The sequence below is a fragment of the Lissotriton vulgaris genome, chromosome 3_1, assembly GCF_964263255.1.
Source record: "Lissotriton vulgaris chromosome 3_1, aLisVul1.2, whole genome shotgun sequence".
In the NCBI taxonomy this organism is placed as follows: domain Eukaryota; kingdom Metazoa; phylum Chordata; class Amphibia; order Caudata; family Salamandridae; genus Lissotriton; species Lissotriton vulgaris.
The window spans coordinates 879,635,055-879,655,328 of record NC_141689.1 but is presented as its reverse complement, the minus strand read 5'-3'; the positions used below and the strand labels follow the sequence as shown (position 1 = coordinate 879,655,328).

The following is a 20,274-nucleotide window of genomic DNA, read 5'->3' as shown; positions in this document are numbered from 1 at the left end:
CTACCCCAGAAGAGGGCTCAGACCCACCTGATGGTGGCATGGGGGGATGGAGGCCATTGCAAGACACTAGGATGGGGCAAATAGGAATGCGCTAAATCACCACTTGTTAGCCTCCACAAACCTACTATAGTTTTGAGTAAGGCGTTTGAAGCCCTGTTAGAGGTTGAAATTAAAATAGGACAGGTGATGACTTTATGCTTGCCACACGACAAACGTCTGCTGGAGGCCAGATCAAGGAGAACCAGAGCATGAAAATCTGTACATAGCAATGTAAGGAATGTATGGGAATCTAATGCAATGTGTTGACATGTTGCATGCTTTCTTCTGTAAAACAAAACAAAGAATCACTTGAAAAAAAGCCTAAAAGAGGGCAGATGTTTAGGTTGTATTAAAAGAAAACTGTCTACTTTAGAGAAGCTACCATACATCTTGCTTTACCTAACTTTATATTAAGTATACACAGCTGAGGTAACAATATTACATACAACATTACCATTTATGCTGCTTCTAGTCCTTACATCTGTATAAATAATAAGAATTGGAAAGTTCAAATGATGAAAGAGCGTAACATCATGATTGAAATAATTTCAATTAAAATCACTGTGGTCATGACTTTCTCCCAAAAAATAAAGCATAAGACCAGAGCTGGGAGAGTTGCTTGGGCTCTCCTAGAATTCATATTGCTTTTGAAATTCTTTAGGAAGTTTCAGACACATCTGTGACTTAAGGGGGAGGAAGACACTCGGGAGGAGTGGCTATATTTACGAGTGTCGGCATGAATGTAGACAGTTGCAGAATTCATAGATTCATATATGACTGTGGTCTAGCTACAGTAGCATAGTGGGAAACTAAAACAATTGATGGGAATACGGCCAGAGTAATTACCAGTGGCTAAGATTAAATCAAGCATACCACCCAACACTTTCTTGTAGTCCTCAGTGCAATGCTGTATGCAACGGATATACCCAGAAATAAGTCCCATGTTCACTGCTGCGCTTTCAGATGAGAGGCAAAAGTTCGAAACTGGTCGGGATTGCTTGTATTCATATCAGGATGAGAATTAGCTTGAAGGTTCGGGTTGGACTGTTCCTATTGGAGCAGGACAAAGAATGATTTGCAAAGGGCTGGGGCCTGCCCAGAGTGGCATTGTGGGCAGTAACAAATGGACTGGAATAAGGCCAGAATAATTTCCAGAGGCAGATAATTCAAGCATCCCTGCATTCCATCCATCACTTTTTATGCATCTTTACAAGCAACAAAAGGAAGGAAGAAATAGCATCTAATTATCATCTCACCAAGAGATGAACGAAATACTATTAAAGAGGACATTGTAACACTGTAATAAGACAATGTCAATAAGAGATCAATGCTAATTAGCATCACTAATACTGGAGATGATTTTAATGTCTATATAATGAAGGATCACAATTAACACTGGATTGAAATCCCTCCATCCCAATCTAGAGTTGTGAAATCATGCTTTAAATAAATTGTTCTAAAATTACACATACCCATACCCATCAATAACAAGCAAGTTAAGAATGACGCCCCTGCAAGACCCACATATATATACTAGGGAAACAGGATTGCTCAATATATTTTTGTATGGAAAATATGAAGCATTTTTCTCTGTGAGAGGACTTTCAGGTCCTAACTCGGGACAGTGTGTTTGTTCATCTGTCAACAGTGGATGACTACATCTAAGGGTTTGAAATATGTAGCAGCACATCACGGGACTATAATATACATATTATTGAAAGATATAGGCTGAATGACCAGGTTAACGTAAAGTTGCGAGCTCGGTAATCAGTTCAGTTCAGTTCAATAAACTTTATTTCGATTCAAAAAAGGAATCATAAAAGTATAAACAAATTAAAAGAAACATTACACATTACACAAGTAATTTAAAAGGACCATACAGTTATGTTTATATATCCATAAGTTAATTTGCAATACATTTGGGATACATTTAAGTTAAAAGGTCACATATATTTAAAAAAAAGATTTTTGTAAAGTGCATGTACAATCCATAAGGATACCAATCTTCACACTGATCTCATAGATATAAATCAAAAGGATAATCGATGATGGTAATCATTTTAGAAGAATGGTGGGGCCGCTAGATGTTGTCTTGCCTCTAGAGGAAAATGGGATGTCTATGTAACACATACAGAATGCAAGCTCTAGTAAAAATAAACTTACGATAAAATCACTTGCAAATTGAACATTCGAAAGAGAACGCCATCAGAAGCAGCAGATAAGACTACTCAAAATCAGAAAGTGATCTTGTATTTCATGGGGCACTGAGTAGGAAGTAGATGTGTTTAGTGAAAAGGGAAATCATTAACTATGTAAAGTGCTGAGTAGAGCTCAAAGAGGTAAAGGGGTGCAGGAGATGTGGAGAGGAAGTCCAGTTTTCCTGGCTCAACTTCCCTTTCTGCTTTGTTCTGTTCAACAGAGCAGAAAGGGAGGAGAAGCCAGAAAAACAGAAAGGATGGTTTAAAAAATGAGTTCCTTAGTACATGAGCATCCGCTTTACTTCCCCACATCTCTATCTAAGATATAAGGATACTTTACAAGCTGGTGAATTGCCAGTTCAAGATTATAACACCTGGTAAACCTGGCAACAGGTGTGTTACAAACAACCCTGCACTGACGTGCAGCAATTAAAAGTAGGTTAGAGGAAGATGGGAGTTTTGCCATTGTCCAGTAAAAAGCTGTTGACCAGTCGAATGAATAAGAAGACCAACAGTTAGAAGTGCACTTATGGTTTCTTTTAATTTTGTAAGTAGTGTGAGTGAGGATAAAAAAATATAATACCCACCACAACACAATTTTAGTTATAGTCCATTGTGTAGAATAAATAGGAGTATATATTTTCTTTGAGGAAGGATTGCGTCCTAAATTAGGACATGCTAGATGATGAAGCATGAGATCATATAACAAGGAGGGCACAAAGTCCCTCTAAACGAACATCTAAAGTAATACAAGCACACAGTAACAGCTAACAAATGAATGGGGTTTCATCTTAGTGTAGTAAAACTTAAGGTTGTAATCTTTATGTGAGATGCATATTAGAAAAGGCATTGATACAGTTTCTCGGGTAATTGTATGGAGTGTCAGAGTATCTAGTATAACTGATGTTGTTAAGCTGGGAACATTTATGAATGTATTCATGAGCAAAATTGGACAGTTTAAGTTTTTTTACTGGTTAAAAACATTTAGCATGTTTAGTTTATATGGCTAATGGTCTAATAAACGACAACAATAATATTCAAAATTAATGTGCATGAGGAAAGAAACTTTTTCACAGCAGGTAAATTTCCTGGATTTCACACCTGGTTCACCACAACTCCACCTAATTTAGTAAGATTTACTAATGGAAAAGCGAAATTATCCTGAAATTTAAACTAAAGAGTTATATTTCTGGATGTTGTAAAACCAGGTAATTAACTAATTTAAAAACCAAAAGGGTCAAGGCAGCAGACCAGGTCAAGCACTACTAGTTCTGTATTTCTAAATTCTGGGTGGTGCAAACTTCTTCCTACACCTGCTACCAATAGGTGTTTAAGTCAAAGATACAAAAACATGAAGTGGAAGGTGCACACAATTAGAGTCCAAAGGAAGGATAGTGTATTGTTTATCTTCTTCTTTATTTAACAGTTTTTTCAAATACAGGCACAGCCAACGCGTTTCGTTCCATTAGCCTTGTGGAACTTCGTCAGGGCGAATTGATTCAATTTTGGGATTGGAATCTATTCTGACCCACCATGTGGATCGAACAGCAGCTGATTCTGGGTCTTCAAAGGCGTGTAACCTTCGTACATTCAGAGAAGGTGTTCAACTGGATACGAGTGGGTAAGCCCAGTAGATGTTCCCATGCTATATCCAGCAGTGTTCAGAGTGTAAAAGGACTAGGTATAAAGATTGTTCAGGGTAGTGCGGGCATCCGCAGGGAATCTAGTATTCGCAAAGACAATTTCTTGCTCTTTTCTATAATGCCGAGCTCCGGTACGGGCATAAATTGAAGATGAGGAGGCCACCGGTCCGTAGTAAAACTCGGTGTTCGTGGTAATAACCACTGAGCACCTGCAGTCGGGTGCTCCAATTTCGTATGTCGTCTCGTGGCGGCGTCCCGGGACGACATACGAAATTGGAGCACACGATCTACTGGGCTTACCCACTCGTATCCAGTTGAACACCTTCTCTGAATGTACGAAGGTTACATGCCTTTGAAGACCCAGAATCAGCTGCTGTTCGATCCACATGGTGGGTCAGAATAGATTCCAATCCCAAAATTGAATCAATTCGCCCTGACGAAGTTCCACAAGGCTAATGGAACGAAACGCGTTGGCTGTGCCTGTATTTGAAAAAACTGTTAAATAAAGAAGAAGATAAACAATACACTATCCTTCCTTTGGACTCTAATTGTGTGCACCTTCCACTTCATGTTTTTGTATAATTAACTAATTTAGATTCGCTAAGCTGTTAAGGAATGCAATTCAATTATCTTAAAAAGAGGATGAAAAATTCAGAAAGATAAGTAAAAATTATTTTGAGCAACAGCATCCTACTGTGCATGAGTCAGAGGCTGGTCAGCAGTAGCACTGGTCAACCCAACGCTGAGAGGGATTAAATTAGCACTTCATGGTGAGGGAGATGGTCTCCGAGGGACAGGCTATTGGGTGGGGGCGCAGAATTATATGGCAAAATGAGATTGAGTGGGTTGTAATACAGGTGATAATTAAGGGTAGGGGCACTGGAAGAATATTTGTGGAAGCATCTTTTCGACTGGACCGTGTCATACCAGAACAATTGTAGCTTGGGCTTATTCATTTAGATTTTAACATTTTACACTCTCGAATAACAATCTGTACTGATATGATAAATTCTGTGGGGACCTATCCTGAATGTACAAAAATAGTACGGAGAATAGCATTGACTGTAGATATCAGTCATACACTGGTGAAAATGATGCCTTTTTCTGCAGTTCTGCAGCACAATTATGCTTGATGTAGAAGGTACGACAGAAAGGTTGATTGTGCAATTTTAAAACATTACAGTTTTCTTTAATTACCTGCCGGGCTGGACTAGTACTTGGTACAACCACTCATTCTGAATGGGGAGAGAAATTTGCCTACAATGACGAAATAGGCACAATTCGAGATTGGCACGTACTAAGTAAGTTTTGGAGAACACATGGGGTGTATCAAGCAAATGATTCCATGCAGATGCCACATGAAACAAACATTGGCCAAGCCAACAGGTCTCGCCTTCCGGACTTATTGGCTTTTCCTACGTTTTTTGCCATGCTAAACAGCACCCCGATGTTGTGCAGAGTGACTAAAAAAGCGGGAAAAAAGTTGTTTTGTGGACACGCACACCAAGCATGATCATGCCTACAAAATGGTCAGGCGTTTTTTCCCCTTTTTGTTTAAAATGTTTTAGAAGGGCGTAAGCGGGTAGGGGAAGCAACACAGGGGATGGAATCCCAGAGGGACTGGGGAAGCAACACAGGTGTGGGTGTGTGAAGCGACGCATGGTGGGCAAGCGACACTGAGACTATGGGTGGGGAAAGAAACACGGAAGGCATGGGAGAAAACATGGAAAGAAGAACATGGAGAGGGGTACGCAAATGGACAAGAATTAGTGCAACGTGGAGCTAGGGTGGAGAAGCACATGGTTGCGAAAGCAACAGTGAGGGAGAAGTGCCTGAGGGCAAGCGCATTGCGGACGGGAGTCTGTGAGAAGCATGTGGGCAGAGAAAGAGCAACACATGTGTGAGGGGGGAGTACATAAGGGAGACAGTTGGAAAGCACATGTACTCTCACAAATGCACGAAGAGGAAGTAAAGCCCATACAAGTTAATGAATAAAAAAACAAGCAAATGAGTGACAAAGAAGCTAACCAATGGTAAGCAAAGGGCGGGCTTTAAGTCCACTGTATGCTGACAATATATCTTGCAACTGACAACCCATGTAAGATTTAACAAGCATTTGCAATGCAATAGGTATCGCATTTGCGAGAGTTTAATCTGTTGGCATTGTAAATGATAATGCCTTTTATTTACGTGTTGGTTTTTAAAACCTAATTAAAAGGCATCGTCGTTTGCAGTGCAAATAGCTTAAACTCTCGCAAATGCGAGACCTATTGCATTGCAAATGCTTGTTGTATAAGTGCATTGAGTTATCTTCTACGGATGTTCACAGCATTACAACTTGGCAGGCATTCAAGCATGAGTGCATATTTATTGGTTAAATAAATGTGGAAATATACTAATTTCAGCTTCATTTCTTCAGAAAATCTCAAGTAAATATGGACAAATATAGATAAAATGAGGGGAAAAAAATATGGATAAATACAGAAGGAAATGTAAAAAAAAAATACCATAAATCCAGGAGCCCTAGTCATAATGATGTTCAGACAACATGTTCGTCCAGTCCTTGGCCTCTCTGCAGAGAGCAAAGGGTACTGGTAATTAAGATTCTGTCCAAAAGTGTATGAAGGAGGAAAACAGCTCTCGAAATATTGACAGGGCCAAAGGAAAAGACTGTGCAGCTTTTTTGGATATGTGTGAGAAGGAATGAGAGAGGATGGTAAAGTGGAGGAGATAAAAGAAAGTATGTCCAGAAAAGTGAGCGAAAATACTGTGATAGAGGAAGAGGTGAAGGATGAGCTTTGTAGATAGAAGGAATGCAGGAAAGGTTTTGTGGAACAGTAGAGTAATACAAGCCCTTGCGGATGGGAGTGGGGTAACTTGGAGTAAGCGTCCAACCTTTCAGGGCCCTCATTCAGCCCAAGGCCATTGGATATCTGTGAGGTACGGAAAACTCTGGGGTCCCATCACATTCTATTGGGTCTGGGAGCGCAATTGTTTGTTTTACACCATTGTGGTGGACAAAAAAGGGCGTAGGTGACAAACATAGAGAGACTAGCAGAAGGAAATGAGAACCCTAACACTCACATTTTTCATTGTACTTAAAACCCTGACCTCTGCATTACTTTTTCTGTTATTGTTACTTTGTGACACTCCCTGCACGAAAGTCTTATTGGAAAAAATAACCATTTACAGTAGTTCTTTGTTACATCTGTCCAAAGTTAAAGGTACTGGTGGGCATGGTGAAGGGGCAGTTAATCTGATCTTTGTACGTGTAGTTACGAAACTGTCTGGGTGCCCTATACTATTGCATAGGCGATGGAGGGTTACGGGGCTCAGGCCACCAACATGTTACAATTTGTGAGAGTTTAGGTGTACGACAGTAATGTTCAATGGATAGCAAGAGGGGTGTAGGGACGTCTCGGTACAAAAGGCTTGGGTGCAGGGATAACGCTTGTGAAGGGGGACGGTTGCTTGGGCTGCTGGATGCTCGGTTTAGGAGTGGCAGATTAGTAAATGGGGCTTAGAAGCACAAGGTTATTGCGGAAGTCAACTGTAGGCAATATCGAGGACCAAGGGGGACGGAACAGGGCCTTGTGCTCAAAGCTGCGGATTTTGGAGCTAGGGTGGGGGGGCGTGAATAAGGGTCGGAATTCGGCGTGATCAACCTTCTGTGATCCTGGGCAGATTGTTTAAACTTCTCGGAGTACCAAAAAATAAAAAAATAAAAATTGACTTTGTCCTGGTGTGAAGCAACGGGGCTCATGTAAAAACGCACAATACCAGTCTGGTTAGAGTGAGACAAAAGTGGAAGCAAGGGGGTTGGGGGAAGATGGGAGCAAGGGGGTGGGGGGAGGGTAGGGGCAAGGGGCCCTCATTTCGTCAATTAAAGAAGAGGCAGTAAAGTAACAATGAAACGTATTTCAAACAATAAAAGGCCATCGGTAATACAATTTATGCTTGTTGAACCACTTTCTTAACCGCAGGGTTCTGTTCTGGCTACATCTTTACAACCATTACTTTGCAATTCAGAGTGTATATCGCCTGTTCCACAGACTGTCCCAGCCCTTTATAAAAATACGATGTATTCTACATCTGAGCACTCTTAAGATGTCAATGGCAGGAGGCATTGCACAACACTGTGCATACTGATGGCATCTGCTGTGCAATTTTACAACTAAGACGCAAAGTACATCAGAGCGCAGACGCCTCGCTTCCTTAAAAATGCAAGCCATTGCCCAAAGAAACGAGTGGTGCGCGCGCACTCCACAGCGAGACATCTGGTTTCAATTATCACGCCAGTGTCTGGGCATGATAATTGAAACCACATGGTGGCCGTGCGGGTAACAGACACCAATAGGCCATGGGCGGAGCAATGCGCCCGCCTTTGGCTAAATGCGTGCTGTCTTTGTTAAAAAGACGCAAGCAAAGGCCAATAGTCTGGGGCAAAAGTAAAAGCACACACGCAGCGTGTTCGAGCATCTGAAGCGATTTCTGAAAACCCCTACATGAAGACTTAGCCAGAACAGCGCATGCACGCTCTTACAGGCTCGACCTAAAAAGCACTTCCTGATAGACTGAAGCCGCATAAATGTAGTGAATAAAATCAAATGCATTCAAGCACCTTTGTTTTGTCATTTCTATCACAAGCACACCTGCAGCTTCTCTGCTATTCATTATTCTTGTTCGTTAGTACTATTAGAAGTGTCTTTTGCTACTCTGCGTTACTGTTCCAGGATCATTCTTTATTGATTTTCTATTTCATACAAATGTACATCTTGTCATTTTCTAACTAGCATTATTGTGGCTGTGTGAACTGGGGAAATTGTCATGCTGTGCCACTCTTTTGGGGCTAATAACAGTTATCATCCAGGCCTTTGAGATTCAGCCTGTGATTCTGCTGAGAAAATAAAACTTGTGAAATGCACCTACTCAGGGAAGGAGAATAACGCAGAAGGTATGTTGTGTAGAAAAGGAAAGGGCACATCTCTGTAGAGAAAAGGAAGGGCGAGGCTTAAAAAGAGGAAACTTTGAGAAGTGCAGATAGAAAGAGGTTTGGGACTGGCTCAAGAAAAGAAGGGAGAGTCTAGTGGTTGTAGAGAAAGTGGAGGAAGTAGGGCAGAAAGGAGGACGAGGGGCAACTGAAGGCCGGAAGATTGTTCTGTAGTCACCCACCCTCAGTCAGTTGTAGACTGCCGATGCTAAGCCTGTGATCCTCAATAAAGACCACAGGTTGAGTGACTGTCCTCCTAAAGAGAGGCTCTGGGTGACCCTATCTTGTGCAACCTGTATCGCGCCTCGAATGCAGGTAATGTAGTGTTAAAAGAGTGGAGCTGTGCCCCACTCTCTGCCCTCTCTAATGGTCTTAAGTATGGTCTGATATCATGTGGCCCTTGTCATCATACGACAAACACAAGCTTATTCATGTGTGGAACATCATTAAACTTTTTTTAAACATTTTTGTTTTCTTTTCCCACTTACAACCAAAGTAATGGAATCACATTTATAATTAACACAATCTTTTTCAGCCTGAGACATGCAGTAACAAATACATATTCTCCCACAACATATGACTAGGGCGTGTCTTCATGGGTGAGTATACTTTATCTGGCATTGAGCACTGGTGAACTCCTGATTTGAGAATATGTCCAAAAGTATGGTGCCAGGCTGACTGACTGGGTCCTTTGAGTCAGGCAGGAGCAGATCCATCAGAGTGTGCGCCCTTGGATTACGATGTCATGAAGGCATTGGCTGAGGATAGGGTGGGAGACTGGGTGAAATACTGCGATAAGGTCCAGGAGGATGAAAGCTGCCATGTTTCTATGTTCAGAATCATGCGGATGTCATCTGTGGCGGCAATGAGAGCAGTTTCTGTTCTGTGGTTGGGTCTGAACCAGACTGAGCAATGTCGAAGTGTTTGTGGTCATTGAGGTATTCAGTAAGGCATCTGTTGATGATTTTCTCTAAGACCTTGGCTGGGAATGTGAGCAGGGAGATTGGTTTGTAGTTGGCAAGCATTGAAGGGTCAGCAGAAGGTTTCTTAGCATCTGGGAAGGTCACTGAAAACGTAGAGCCATTCAGAATGGGATGAGGAGCTTGAACGATAGGTGTTCCATGTTTGAGGATAGGTCTGTGGAGTTCGTGCAGCTGGTTGTGTTCTTGTAGATGATGGTGAATCCCCCTTCCTGTTAGAACTTATTTCTTTGTCCACTTCATGTTTACTGATTTAATTTGACCTTTGTTTTTAAAGAAGGCAAAAAAATATCATGCCAGCCGGCAAGTGAAGTAGGTTAACTTGGTTTTATTTTCTAGCGTTCAAGAATGCACTAATGGAAGAAGGGGCTTTATAAAAATATATGCACTGCGTTTAAGCATCCATGTTAGGCCATAGTCAGACATACAGATAACAGACATCGAGAGGACATCGCGTAAAGGAACGATCTAGTAACTATAGATGTGCTTTTAACTGGAAACCGTCATCATCGTGTTTTTTTCTTTTAAACAAACTTTTACTTCAAAGAATTGAAGACTGCCGTACAACACTAACATAGTTCTCTTACCTTTAACTATTTATGAGTGCATTTGTGTCCTAGGGGTAAAGATCCCGCCCTCATATTTGGTTTTTGTTGCAACTCATAAATGCTAGGAGTAGCTAAGCATAGATTTTTTTTTCTTTTTTCATGTTCAATAATAGCATGAATAACCATAAAAATAATATGAGCTCTAAGAATGCAACAAAGATTGACTATTCCCAAATTTTTGGGTTCAGAATTGGAACAACCATTCGTCCTCTAAGTTAGGGAGTTCAATCACAAGTTGCTGCCAGAGTGGCAAACGTTTGGTAAATACATAACATACAATACCTGCTTCCTGCTGGAAAATCTATACTCACGTTAAATCCTAACATTATTTTGATATATACTTGATGCAGTCTATTAAAGTGGTACATACCTGATGCAATCTACTAGCTTGTCTAACTGAGCTGGGAGAAGACGGTGATCCGCAGACGCTATCAGATTTAGAACCACCTAAAATTGTAGGAAAATAGAGAAATGAATGTAGTTTAGTAGGAACCATTATTACCCTGTCAGTTCAAATAACACACGGGGATGAAAAAGAAGAATCCTACATCATCACCAAACCTAGTCAATGTACATCAAAGTAAGCATCAAGAACTGATTATGTTTTTTGGGGTTTGGGATACACCATGATTGCATCAGAACCCCCAATCTACAAATGGATAAACAGCAATCCAAAAAGTCATTACATCAAATTTGCTTGTAGTAGTAACATTCAGGACTGAATGACCAACAGTTTTCTGTGTCAAGAAGGATTTGATTTTTTAATACTAATTTGTGAGGATAACGATCAAGCGGTCTCTCTTTTGGACATTATTCTAGGTGAAGGAGGTGAGAAATTTGAGAATATAGCTAGACAACATTCCAGATAAATAATGCTGCAATGTCAACACATTATGAATTCAAAGTTGAGAAACAAAATCCCAATTTGAAGCTGACAAATTCATCAACAGGTTACAAAACGTGACTGACCCATCAAGCGCAGAAATTACATTGACCCAATCCTCTAAGCTCTCCAGAATTTGCCAGCAGCTTGATGAATGCAATCTGGCCCGCTGGGTGTTAGAGTACCGTAATTGAGCCATATATTCAGTAACACTCAACCAACTAGAAGACTGAGCAATAATTCTACCCACTACAAACCAGTTCCATGGAAGGTCAAGAGGGTCAGGCAAGGAAACAGTAACTCAACATCAAATGGAGTTAATTAGTTGACCCATTTACTTTTGATACTAAGACCACAATAAGATTATCTCCAATCACAGGGGAGTTTACCAAAACAGCATATTTGATTACCTCAAACTTTAACCTCGCTTTAAGGTACACAGAGTGTCAAACTGTATTAGTATGCTGAAGACGTTATAGTGGCACACAAGGCTTTCAATGAACTCATGAGCAATATAAATAATAATGGCATTTAAAACCATTCATATGAATACCAACTCATATACACATGCTTATCACAAACCAGTCAGCACACTGGTTAGTCAAAATCACAATAGGCACTCATCTGGTGCCACGCAGTATTTGCTGTGTGCACAATGTCTCTCTTGATGCTGTGGTTGGTGTCTTTGTGACAACCCAGGGACTTGAGAGTGTCAAGGAGTTAGTCTGCCACAATTCATATTTGGAATACATTATTGAACATGTTGTTGCCTGCTGTTGTTGGTGATGAGCAAACATTCTTGCTTGAGATAATCTCTGGACATTCAGGTGTGAGTTCTCACATGCCATCATGCTCATCTGATTTCTGCTTTAAAGCACCTTAATAACTATGCTTACTCATAAGCCCATTATAGCTAAAGACAACACACATTCCATAGTACATACTTGTTGCTTGCCTTTTCCTTCAAATGTATTCACAATATCACTATGTTTTCTTATGGTTTAATAGTGTATTAATAGTTCATATATTATGTTCGTGAATATTGGCATTTAGAAAAGGCTTAGTAGCTCTGAATGAATATGTAAGGTATTCCACATTTTACATCATAAATCATCTAGTTCATTTTTCTCAAAATGATGGCAATAATATACAAAGCCGATTCGAGAGAGTAGCTTCAGACATTCTAGGCGGAGCTTTTACGAGAAACAGTCATCCAATGTCATGTTCCTTCACTCAGTCTCTGGCTTGCTCGAGAACAGCAAGAAAACAGACGCAGGCTGGTCTTTTCACTAGGCAGGCAACAGACTGAGGAAACACGAATACGATGGACAGGCGTGTGTGTGCCATTTAGGAAGCTCCTATTTTGGTAAGATTTTGGTGCTAATGTACACATTAGCTAGGACTAGGGAAGACGAGAATTGATTCCATCACAGATTCCATACAAGACTCATCAATCATGCTGCCCATTTTCATTTTATTTACATCTTTTGCCTTTATTTTACTCACCATAGTATTTATATCTGCAATTCGTTTTTCCATATATTCGGCATTAGTACCAGGCTTCAATATACATATATAGCTTTTTAAAATGAGTGTGGATTTTTTGTGTGCGCGCATCCTTTGGGAAATGTGGCACAATCACCCACTAAAAGAAAATGTATTCCATATAGTCTCTGACACAAACTGATAGTAGCCCAAGCACCTTACCCACTAAAAGAAAATGTATTCCTGATAGTCTCCGACACAAACAGTAGCCCAAGCACCTTATCTTCAGGTAAGACATGGGAGATGAGTGTATCACAGTTAGTCTGTTTTTCCTGCTTAAACTGGAAATGCAACACACATTTTCTTCCCTAAGGGCCAATGGTAATCTTTTGGGACATGGTTACAAGAGAACTTGCAAAAGTGTATCATAGTGGTGGTCACACAAATTGCTAGGATGGTTAATGTTCAGGCTGGAGGAGGTCTTCAGGAAGAGATCTGTGCTCCATATGCTAGAGCATGTTCCTTTCCTTTTTATCCAGCAGCATTCTAGGTAATGGTTGAAGATCGAAGAATACAGGATAGAGTCTGAGGGAAAACTACTGGTCATGTAAATGACAATGTGGAGGAAATCCCCTGGCCCAGCAGGGCTCCGTTTATCAAGTATTTGGTCAACCATTGAATGATGATCCCATCTAATCTCATTAAGAATACAAAAGTACCAAGAGCAGCTTCATGTTTAAATACATAGATAAATCGTCATTGATTTGTGATAGATATGTACATATAAATCTGTACATGTCACATCATAATTATTATTATATTTAATTTTATACAGCGCACAGCTACCCGGAGGTTTCCCGGCGCTAAACAAAAAGAGAGAGAACGGGGGAGTTGCAGAAGGACTGGCTCTAAAGGGTCTACAGATTAAATAACCAAGTCTTGAGGTCTCTACGGAACCTTAGATAGCAGGATTCAGAGCGTAAGGAAAGAGGTAAGGTATTCCACAGGGAAGGAGCCAAAAAAGCGAATGAGCGGCCGCCCATTCTTACTCTCCTAATACGAGGCACCTGATATCTATGTTGAGACGATGAATGAAGAGTATGGGGGTGACAGTAGTGTTGAACCAGATTGCTTAAGTAAATAGGGGCATTACCTGACTTGATACGGTGCATGATGCAGAGGGCCTCGAATTTGGAGCGGTTTTCAATTCGGAGCCAGTGTAGGCCACGCAGAGAAGCAGAGGTGGAAGAGGTTCTGGGGAGATTGCAGAGTAGCTGGACGGCCATGTTTTGAACCGTCTGAAGTTTGCGGGTCACCTCCTTACATGCACCCAGAAAAAGAACTTTCCCATAATCCAGCCGGGATGTGATTAAGGCTTGGACTACGGTTCTCTGGGTGTCATGAGGCAGCATCCATATGATCTTTCTCAGCCACTTGATGATGGTAATACAGGTGGCCGAGACTTTGATCACATGTTGCTTCATCGACAGCGGATCATCAAATATGATGCCAAGGTTGCGAGCTGTTTTAGAGGGAACAGGTAAGGGGTCCATTTGCTCTGGCCAATGATGTACTATGAAAAGGCAATCAATATGCACAAAAGAAGTAATCACCTTGCTGGGTAAAAGGCTGCTGAAAGACTTTGCCATCTAATAACATTGAGCTGCAAACCATATTAACAAACTGATAACCATTAACTAGTCCCTACATTTCTTTTTATCCAAGTATGTCACCACAACCATTTGTGCACCAATAGTCCGGAAGGTATGTCAATATTATGAACAGAAATGTCTAATAGTTAATCCCGCAATTCCCTCACAACAACCCATGTTGCACCATATTGGGAGCGGCACAGATATATATATGCCCATTAAATTCCTTCTCCCCCCCCCCCCCCAGAGGTGTCAAAAGTGACAGGTGTCTATAGAAATGAGTGAGTACTGGGGGTCCATGAGGGAGGCATTTATCAATTATGGCTTGAATTACCAGGCATATGGTGATATATACCATAACTGTTGCTCCCCCGCCTCTATCTTTGGAGAAAGGTTAACACCTGCAGTTCCGCAGCAGTCCACTGCTGCATGTCCCCCACCCGCTTGTGGATTGTAAGAACTGTAGGGCCTTTCCAATGCATTGCAATATTATGCTTACAAATCAGTAAACCTAATTCGACAAATTTTGACACTGGGTCTTCGAAACAAGTTGCCATATTTGCATCTAGGCTCCGCCCTGTAACATCCCGTATGACGTCAATCAACACCGACCAATAGTGTTGAATCATTGGACAGTGCTACATCATATGGAGAAAAAAATCTGCTTTGATAACTGTGCATCTGTAGCATGTTGTCTGACCCCCGGGTATTTTTGGCTAAGTGCGCTGAGGAAAGATATGTACGGTTAAGGAAATTGAACTGAGTATTCTTAATACTGTGGTTTCTGTTTACAGTTTTAGTATACTTTAAAACCAGTGCCCATTTTTTGTCTGGTCTTTCTTCCCCAACTGCTGCTTATTTTATTTTAAAATTTTAGAGAGCGCAAAAATAACCGGTCAGGGTATCAGAGTGCTGTGCATCATTGCCCGCTTGTTTAGGCTAGAGCGAGAAGATATCATCAAAATCAACTTAACAGTAAAAGCAGATTACAGACAAAGGTAGATCGGCATCAGTGTGTTGCGCAAAAGGTAGCTTGCAGCGAAGGACAGGTAGAACTTAAGATGTGAGCAGCATTTCAAAATGTAAGTGATGTTACAAAGCTATTGACTCTCAAGTCTATTCATGATCGAGCGTAAGATTACCGACCCGGTCAGTACCAGATCAATGCAGAACGTCTGCTGGTTAAACTTTATTAGGCAGAAAACCATAGAAAACTAAGCAAAAACATTACAAGCATAAAAGGCAAATGGATATGAACATCAGCATATTGAACAGAAAGCAGATTGCATCTAGGTATGAGAGGACAAGGATGAAGGGTCATTTAAAAGGTTTAACAAGTTACAGAACTATTGTCTCCAGTGGCTGTTCATGAGCAGGCGTTTGACTTCTTTTTTAAAAGAGGAGGATGAAGGGATTGTTCTGATTTCTGGTGGGAGAGCATTCAATATGCTCGGCACAAGACCGGAGAAAGTGCAGTTTTAAGTTCTCTTCTTTTTTGAACTTTGGGGGTTTCAGAAACAAGGGTTTCTACTTCTTCCACCCAATAGTTCTAGTTTACTTGCTAGGTAAGAGGGCATGTTATGGTGCAGAGCGTTGGGAGTCAAGCAAGCTATTTTATATTTGATTCTTGTGTCAATGAACAGCCAATTCAGTTGGCATAGATCAGGTGTGATGTGGTCACGCTTTTTTGAGCCGGTGATGAGTCCGGCAGCAAAGTTCAGAGTGGCTCTTAAAGGTGGCAAGTTGGATTTGGGGAGTTCATCCAATGTCGCGATTCCGTATTCTAAGCGGCAGATCGCCGGGACTGGACAGCTTGCTGCAGGTCAGAGGGTGGCAGGAACTTTTTGATCTTCCTTAATGTGCAGAGTTGGTAATTGGCTCCTTGTTGTAGCACTGATGTGATCCTGCATATTTAGGCATTTGTCCAGAATTAGGCCTAGTGATAGTAGATTTAACTGCATGAGGGGTGCAGTTAAGAGCTGTAAGCTGTTTGAGCCAGTCCTGAATGGGCGCCGTATGATTGCGTGGGGCGAGCAAGAGGAGTTCTGTTTTGAGTGAATTTTGCAGAAGGTGACTGAGCGATAACCATGGTTGGGTTTTAAAGAGAGCAAGGTTGAGAGTAGCAATGTCTTCCGGAGAAGAAATTTTCCATATACAGTTGGGTATCATCTGCAGACATATGGTAATGAATGTTAAATCGTTTCAGAATTCTGTGAGGGGCTCCAGATAGGTAAAAAAGAATGGGAGATGGAGTCCCACAAGGTTCCGGTCTAATTGAGACAGGAATACTGCTGGAAAGGTTGTTGTTTACTTTGAATCTTTGGGATCTCCCTTGAAGGAAAGAGATAAACCAATTTAACACTGTACCTGATGAACAAGTTACTTACCTTCGGTAACGCTTTTCCTGGTAGATACAGTATCTGCCTGTGGATTCCTCACCTTGTGAATATACCCCTGCGTCAGCAACGCTCGGAAAACTCTTTTGTACCACGCCGGCGTGGACGACGTCACAGGAGCACGGCATCGTGCGTGACTCCGGCTGACGTCACCGACTCCTTATTAGGCCTACGTCGGGGTGATGATCAGTTCCGCCCTTTTTTCCGTGCCTTCATAGTACATACAATTCAAAACTGCACAAAGTGCGAAGCAAGGGTATGAAAAGCCCAATTTGAATACATATAAATATACACAAAAATACATAAACTCAGGTATAGCAGAGTGGACTACGGGGAGGCGGGTGGGTCAGTGAGGAATCCACAGGCAGATACTGTATCTACCGGAAAAAGCGTTACCGAAGGTAAGTAACTTGTTCTTCTGATAGATACATCTGCCAGTGGATTCCTCACCTTGTGAATAGAGTCCCACAGCAGTCTCCACTCCGGGAGAAGGGTGTCCACTCTCCTATACCAGAAAATCCTGGAGGACAGAACGCGCAAAGTGGCCGTCCCTCCTCACCTCGGCATTCAAGCAGTAATGCTTTGCGAAAGTATGGAGGGAGGCCCAAGTCGCGGCTCTACAAATATCCTCAACAGGTACACCTCTAGATAAAGCAGAAGTAGCAGACTTTGCTCTAGTAGAGTGAGCTCTTATACCTTCCTGCAGCCAGCAAATCCAACGAACAGCTGGTCATCCAACCTGAACTCCTTTGTTCTGTCCAGGTAGAAGCTCACCGCCCTCCTAGGGTCCAAGCGATGAAGCCTCTCCTCCTCCTTGGAAGGGTGGGGGGGAGGATAGAAGGTAGGAAGGGTAACAGACTGACCCAGATGGAAAGGAGTCACCACCTTAGGAAGAAAAGATGCCCTGGTTCTGAGAACCATTCTATCAGCATGAATGGTCAAGAATGGGGGCTTACAGCTAGGAGCTTGAAGCTCACTAACCCACCTTGCCGAGGTAATTGCGACCAGGAAGACCGTCTTGGAATACAAAAGTCTCAAGGGACATGAGTGCAAAGGTTCAAAAGGAGAACCCATCAAGAACGCAAGAACAAGGTTTAAGTCCCATTGAGGTACAATAAAAGGTGTAGGAGGAAATTTATTGGTAGGGCCCTTAATGAAACTTAATACAATTGGAGATTTAAACAAAGAGGGCTGGTCCGGCAAACAAAGGAAAGCCGATAAGGCCGACAGATAACCTTTGATAGTTGCCGCTGCAAAACCCAGACTTCTTCCAGCAGTGCTTGAAGGACCTGCGCAAGGGTGAGCATCTTGAACCTCTCCTGTTTGGGAAAGAGGTACCCAGGATTGGACGAAGTCTGCCATCCTTCTTGGGGATTAGGAAATACCGGGAGTAGCATCCCTGACCCCTTTCCTGCTCCGGAACCACCTCTATCGCACCCTTTCTGAAGAGTCCAGGACTTCTTCCTGCAAGAGAAGTAGGTGGTCCTCCAAACAATAACCTTGGCAAGGAGGGTAATTGGGAGGAAACTCCCGAAAGGGAAGAGCATACCCATTCTCTACGAGATTGAGAACCCAAAGATCTGATGTAACCGATTCCCAATCTTGTAGAAAATAGGTAAGCCGACTCCCTACTGGACCCGCATGATCCAGAATGGTGGATTTAGGGCTGCTTTGCTGTTGTAGGTGGGGGTGGGTATTAGAGGAGGAAGTTGAGGAGGAGGAGGCTTGACGACCTCGGGCACGACCCCTTTGTTTACCTCTGTAGGACTTGTACAAAGGATTCTGCTGTTGTTGCTGCTGTTGGCTCTGCCTATAGGCACGAAAAGTAGACCTTCCGAAACACCTGAATTTCTTAGTGGAAGAGCCTCTTGCTTGTAAGCCCAAAGACCTTGCAGTCGCCCTGCTATCTTTAAACCTTTCTAGGGCAGCATCAGCCTTTTTCCCAAAAAGACCCGTGCCATCAAAAGGCAAATCCATTAGAGCAGCCTGAAGATCAGATGAAAATTCAGACGATTTTAACCAAGCGGCCCTCCTAGTGGCGACTGATGAACCCATTATTCTAGCCACAGAGTCCGCCGTGTCCATGCCACTCTGAATCATCTGGCGAGCTGCAGCCTGCGTGTCAGACACAACCTCATTGAAATTCTTCCAGTCCTCCTCCGGAAGCTTAAATGACAACTACTTAACCGAGTCCATCAAAGCGTGCACATATCTGCCCAGCAGATAAGTAGCATTCGTTGATTTCAAGGCCATGCTACTTGACGAGAACACTTTTTTGGCATTCTGATCCAATTTTTTCGAGTCCTTATCCCCTGGAACTTGGGGGAAAACACCAGCCGACTTCTTAGAACAAGCCGCCTGAACAACCAGACTTTTTGGCGAAAGATGGGAGGTTAAGAACTCAGGATCACCAGGTACCACCCTATAGCGTCTTGCCACAGTCCTAGACACCGCAGGAGCAGACAGGTCAAGTTGTGGGGCGGTTGAAGAATATTGCTCACAGTGGTAAGATCGTTTGCATTGATGTTTCTTAGATCTCTAGACCATAGTTTGTTTTTTAGAGGTTGACCTTGTGTGATCAATATTTTTTCCATGATGCGAAATGAGACTAGGAGGTGATCTGACCTGTCGCAAGGTGCTATATTGTCAAGTTGAATGGTGTTATCTTTGGCTATGATAAGGTCTATGGTTGTACCTTTGATATGCGTGGGCTTGTTACAGAATTGGATAAGATTCAAATTGAATAGGAAAGTCTTGAAGGTGTTTACTAATGGATAATTTTTATTGTTCCAATGCAAGTTGAAGTCCCCTAGGAAGATGTGGTTGTGAGATTGGTCAGCGTTCATAGAAATGGACGCCATCATTTGTTTAGTGAACACGTGGATATTTCCAGGGGCTGGTAGATAAGAGTGGAGTGTACACATTATTTTGTCATTGTTCCAGATTTCTAGTTCCAGGTGTTCGAATGAGGACATCGAGCTGAGGGAATCTGTCTCGTGCAGAGACTAGATCAATGGATGCAAGCAACTCCACCTCCAGTTTTAACTAGTCTCTCCAATCTAATTATGTTGTAGTCTGGGGGGACTAGAATGTCCAGGATTGGTGTAGAGGTTTCCTTGAGCCAAATTTCCGTTAGGATCAGGAGGTCTAGATCATGTGAGAGGATCATGTCTGCAATATCAGTTGTGTGTCTTGTTGCAGAGCTGCAATTAGATAGCATCGGTTTGATGTGCAATTCGGCGACAACGCTTTCGAGGTGTGAATTGTGGACCGGCAGTAAGTTATCCATGTTCTTAGATCGGAGGTTGACACTGGGCTCTCTAAAAAGATTGGAAGGAATAGTTTGTATATTGAAAGTAGAGGGAGCAGAAATAGAATGGACTGAATTGTAGGATTGTGG

At 42.1% G+C, this 20,274-nt stretch overlaps 1 protein-coding gene across 1 annotated transcript in view; it reads right to left on the bottom strand.

Annotated features, from left to right (window-relative positions):
• TUT7 (terminal uridylyl transferase 7) overlaps positions 1-20,274 on the bottom strand; it is a 1,558,036-nt gene that overhangs the window by 87,923 nt on the left and 1,449,839 nt on the right. The window contains exon 26 of the mRNA XM_086961199.1: positions 10,829-10,905. Coding sequence (XP_086817325.1) covers positions 10,829-10,905 — 77 coding nt within the window. The remainder of the gene's footprint in view (positions 1-10,828; positions 10,906-20,274) is intronic.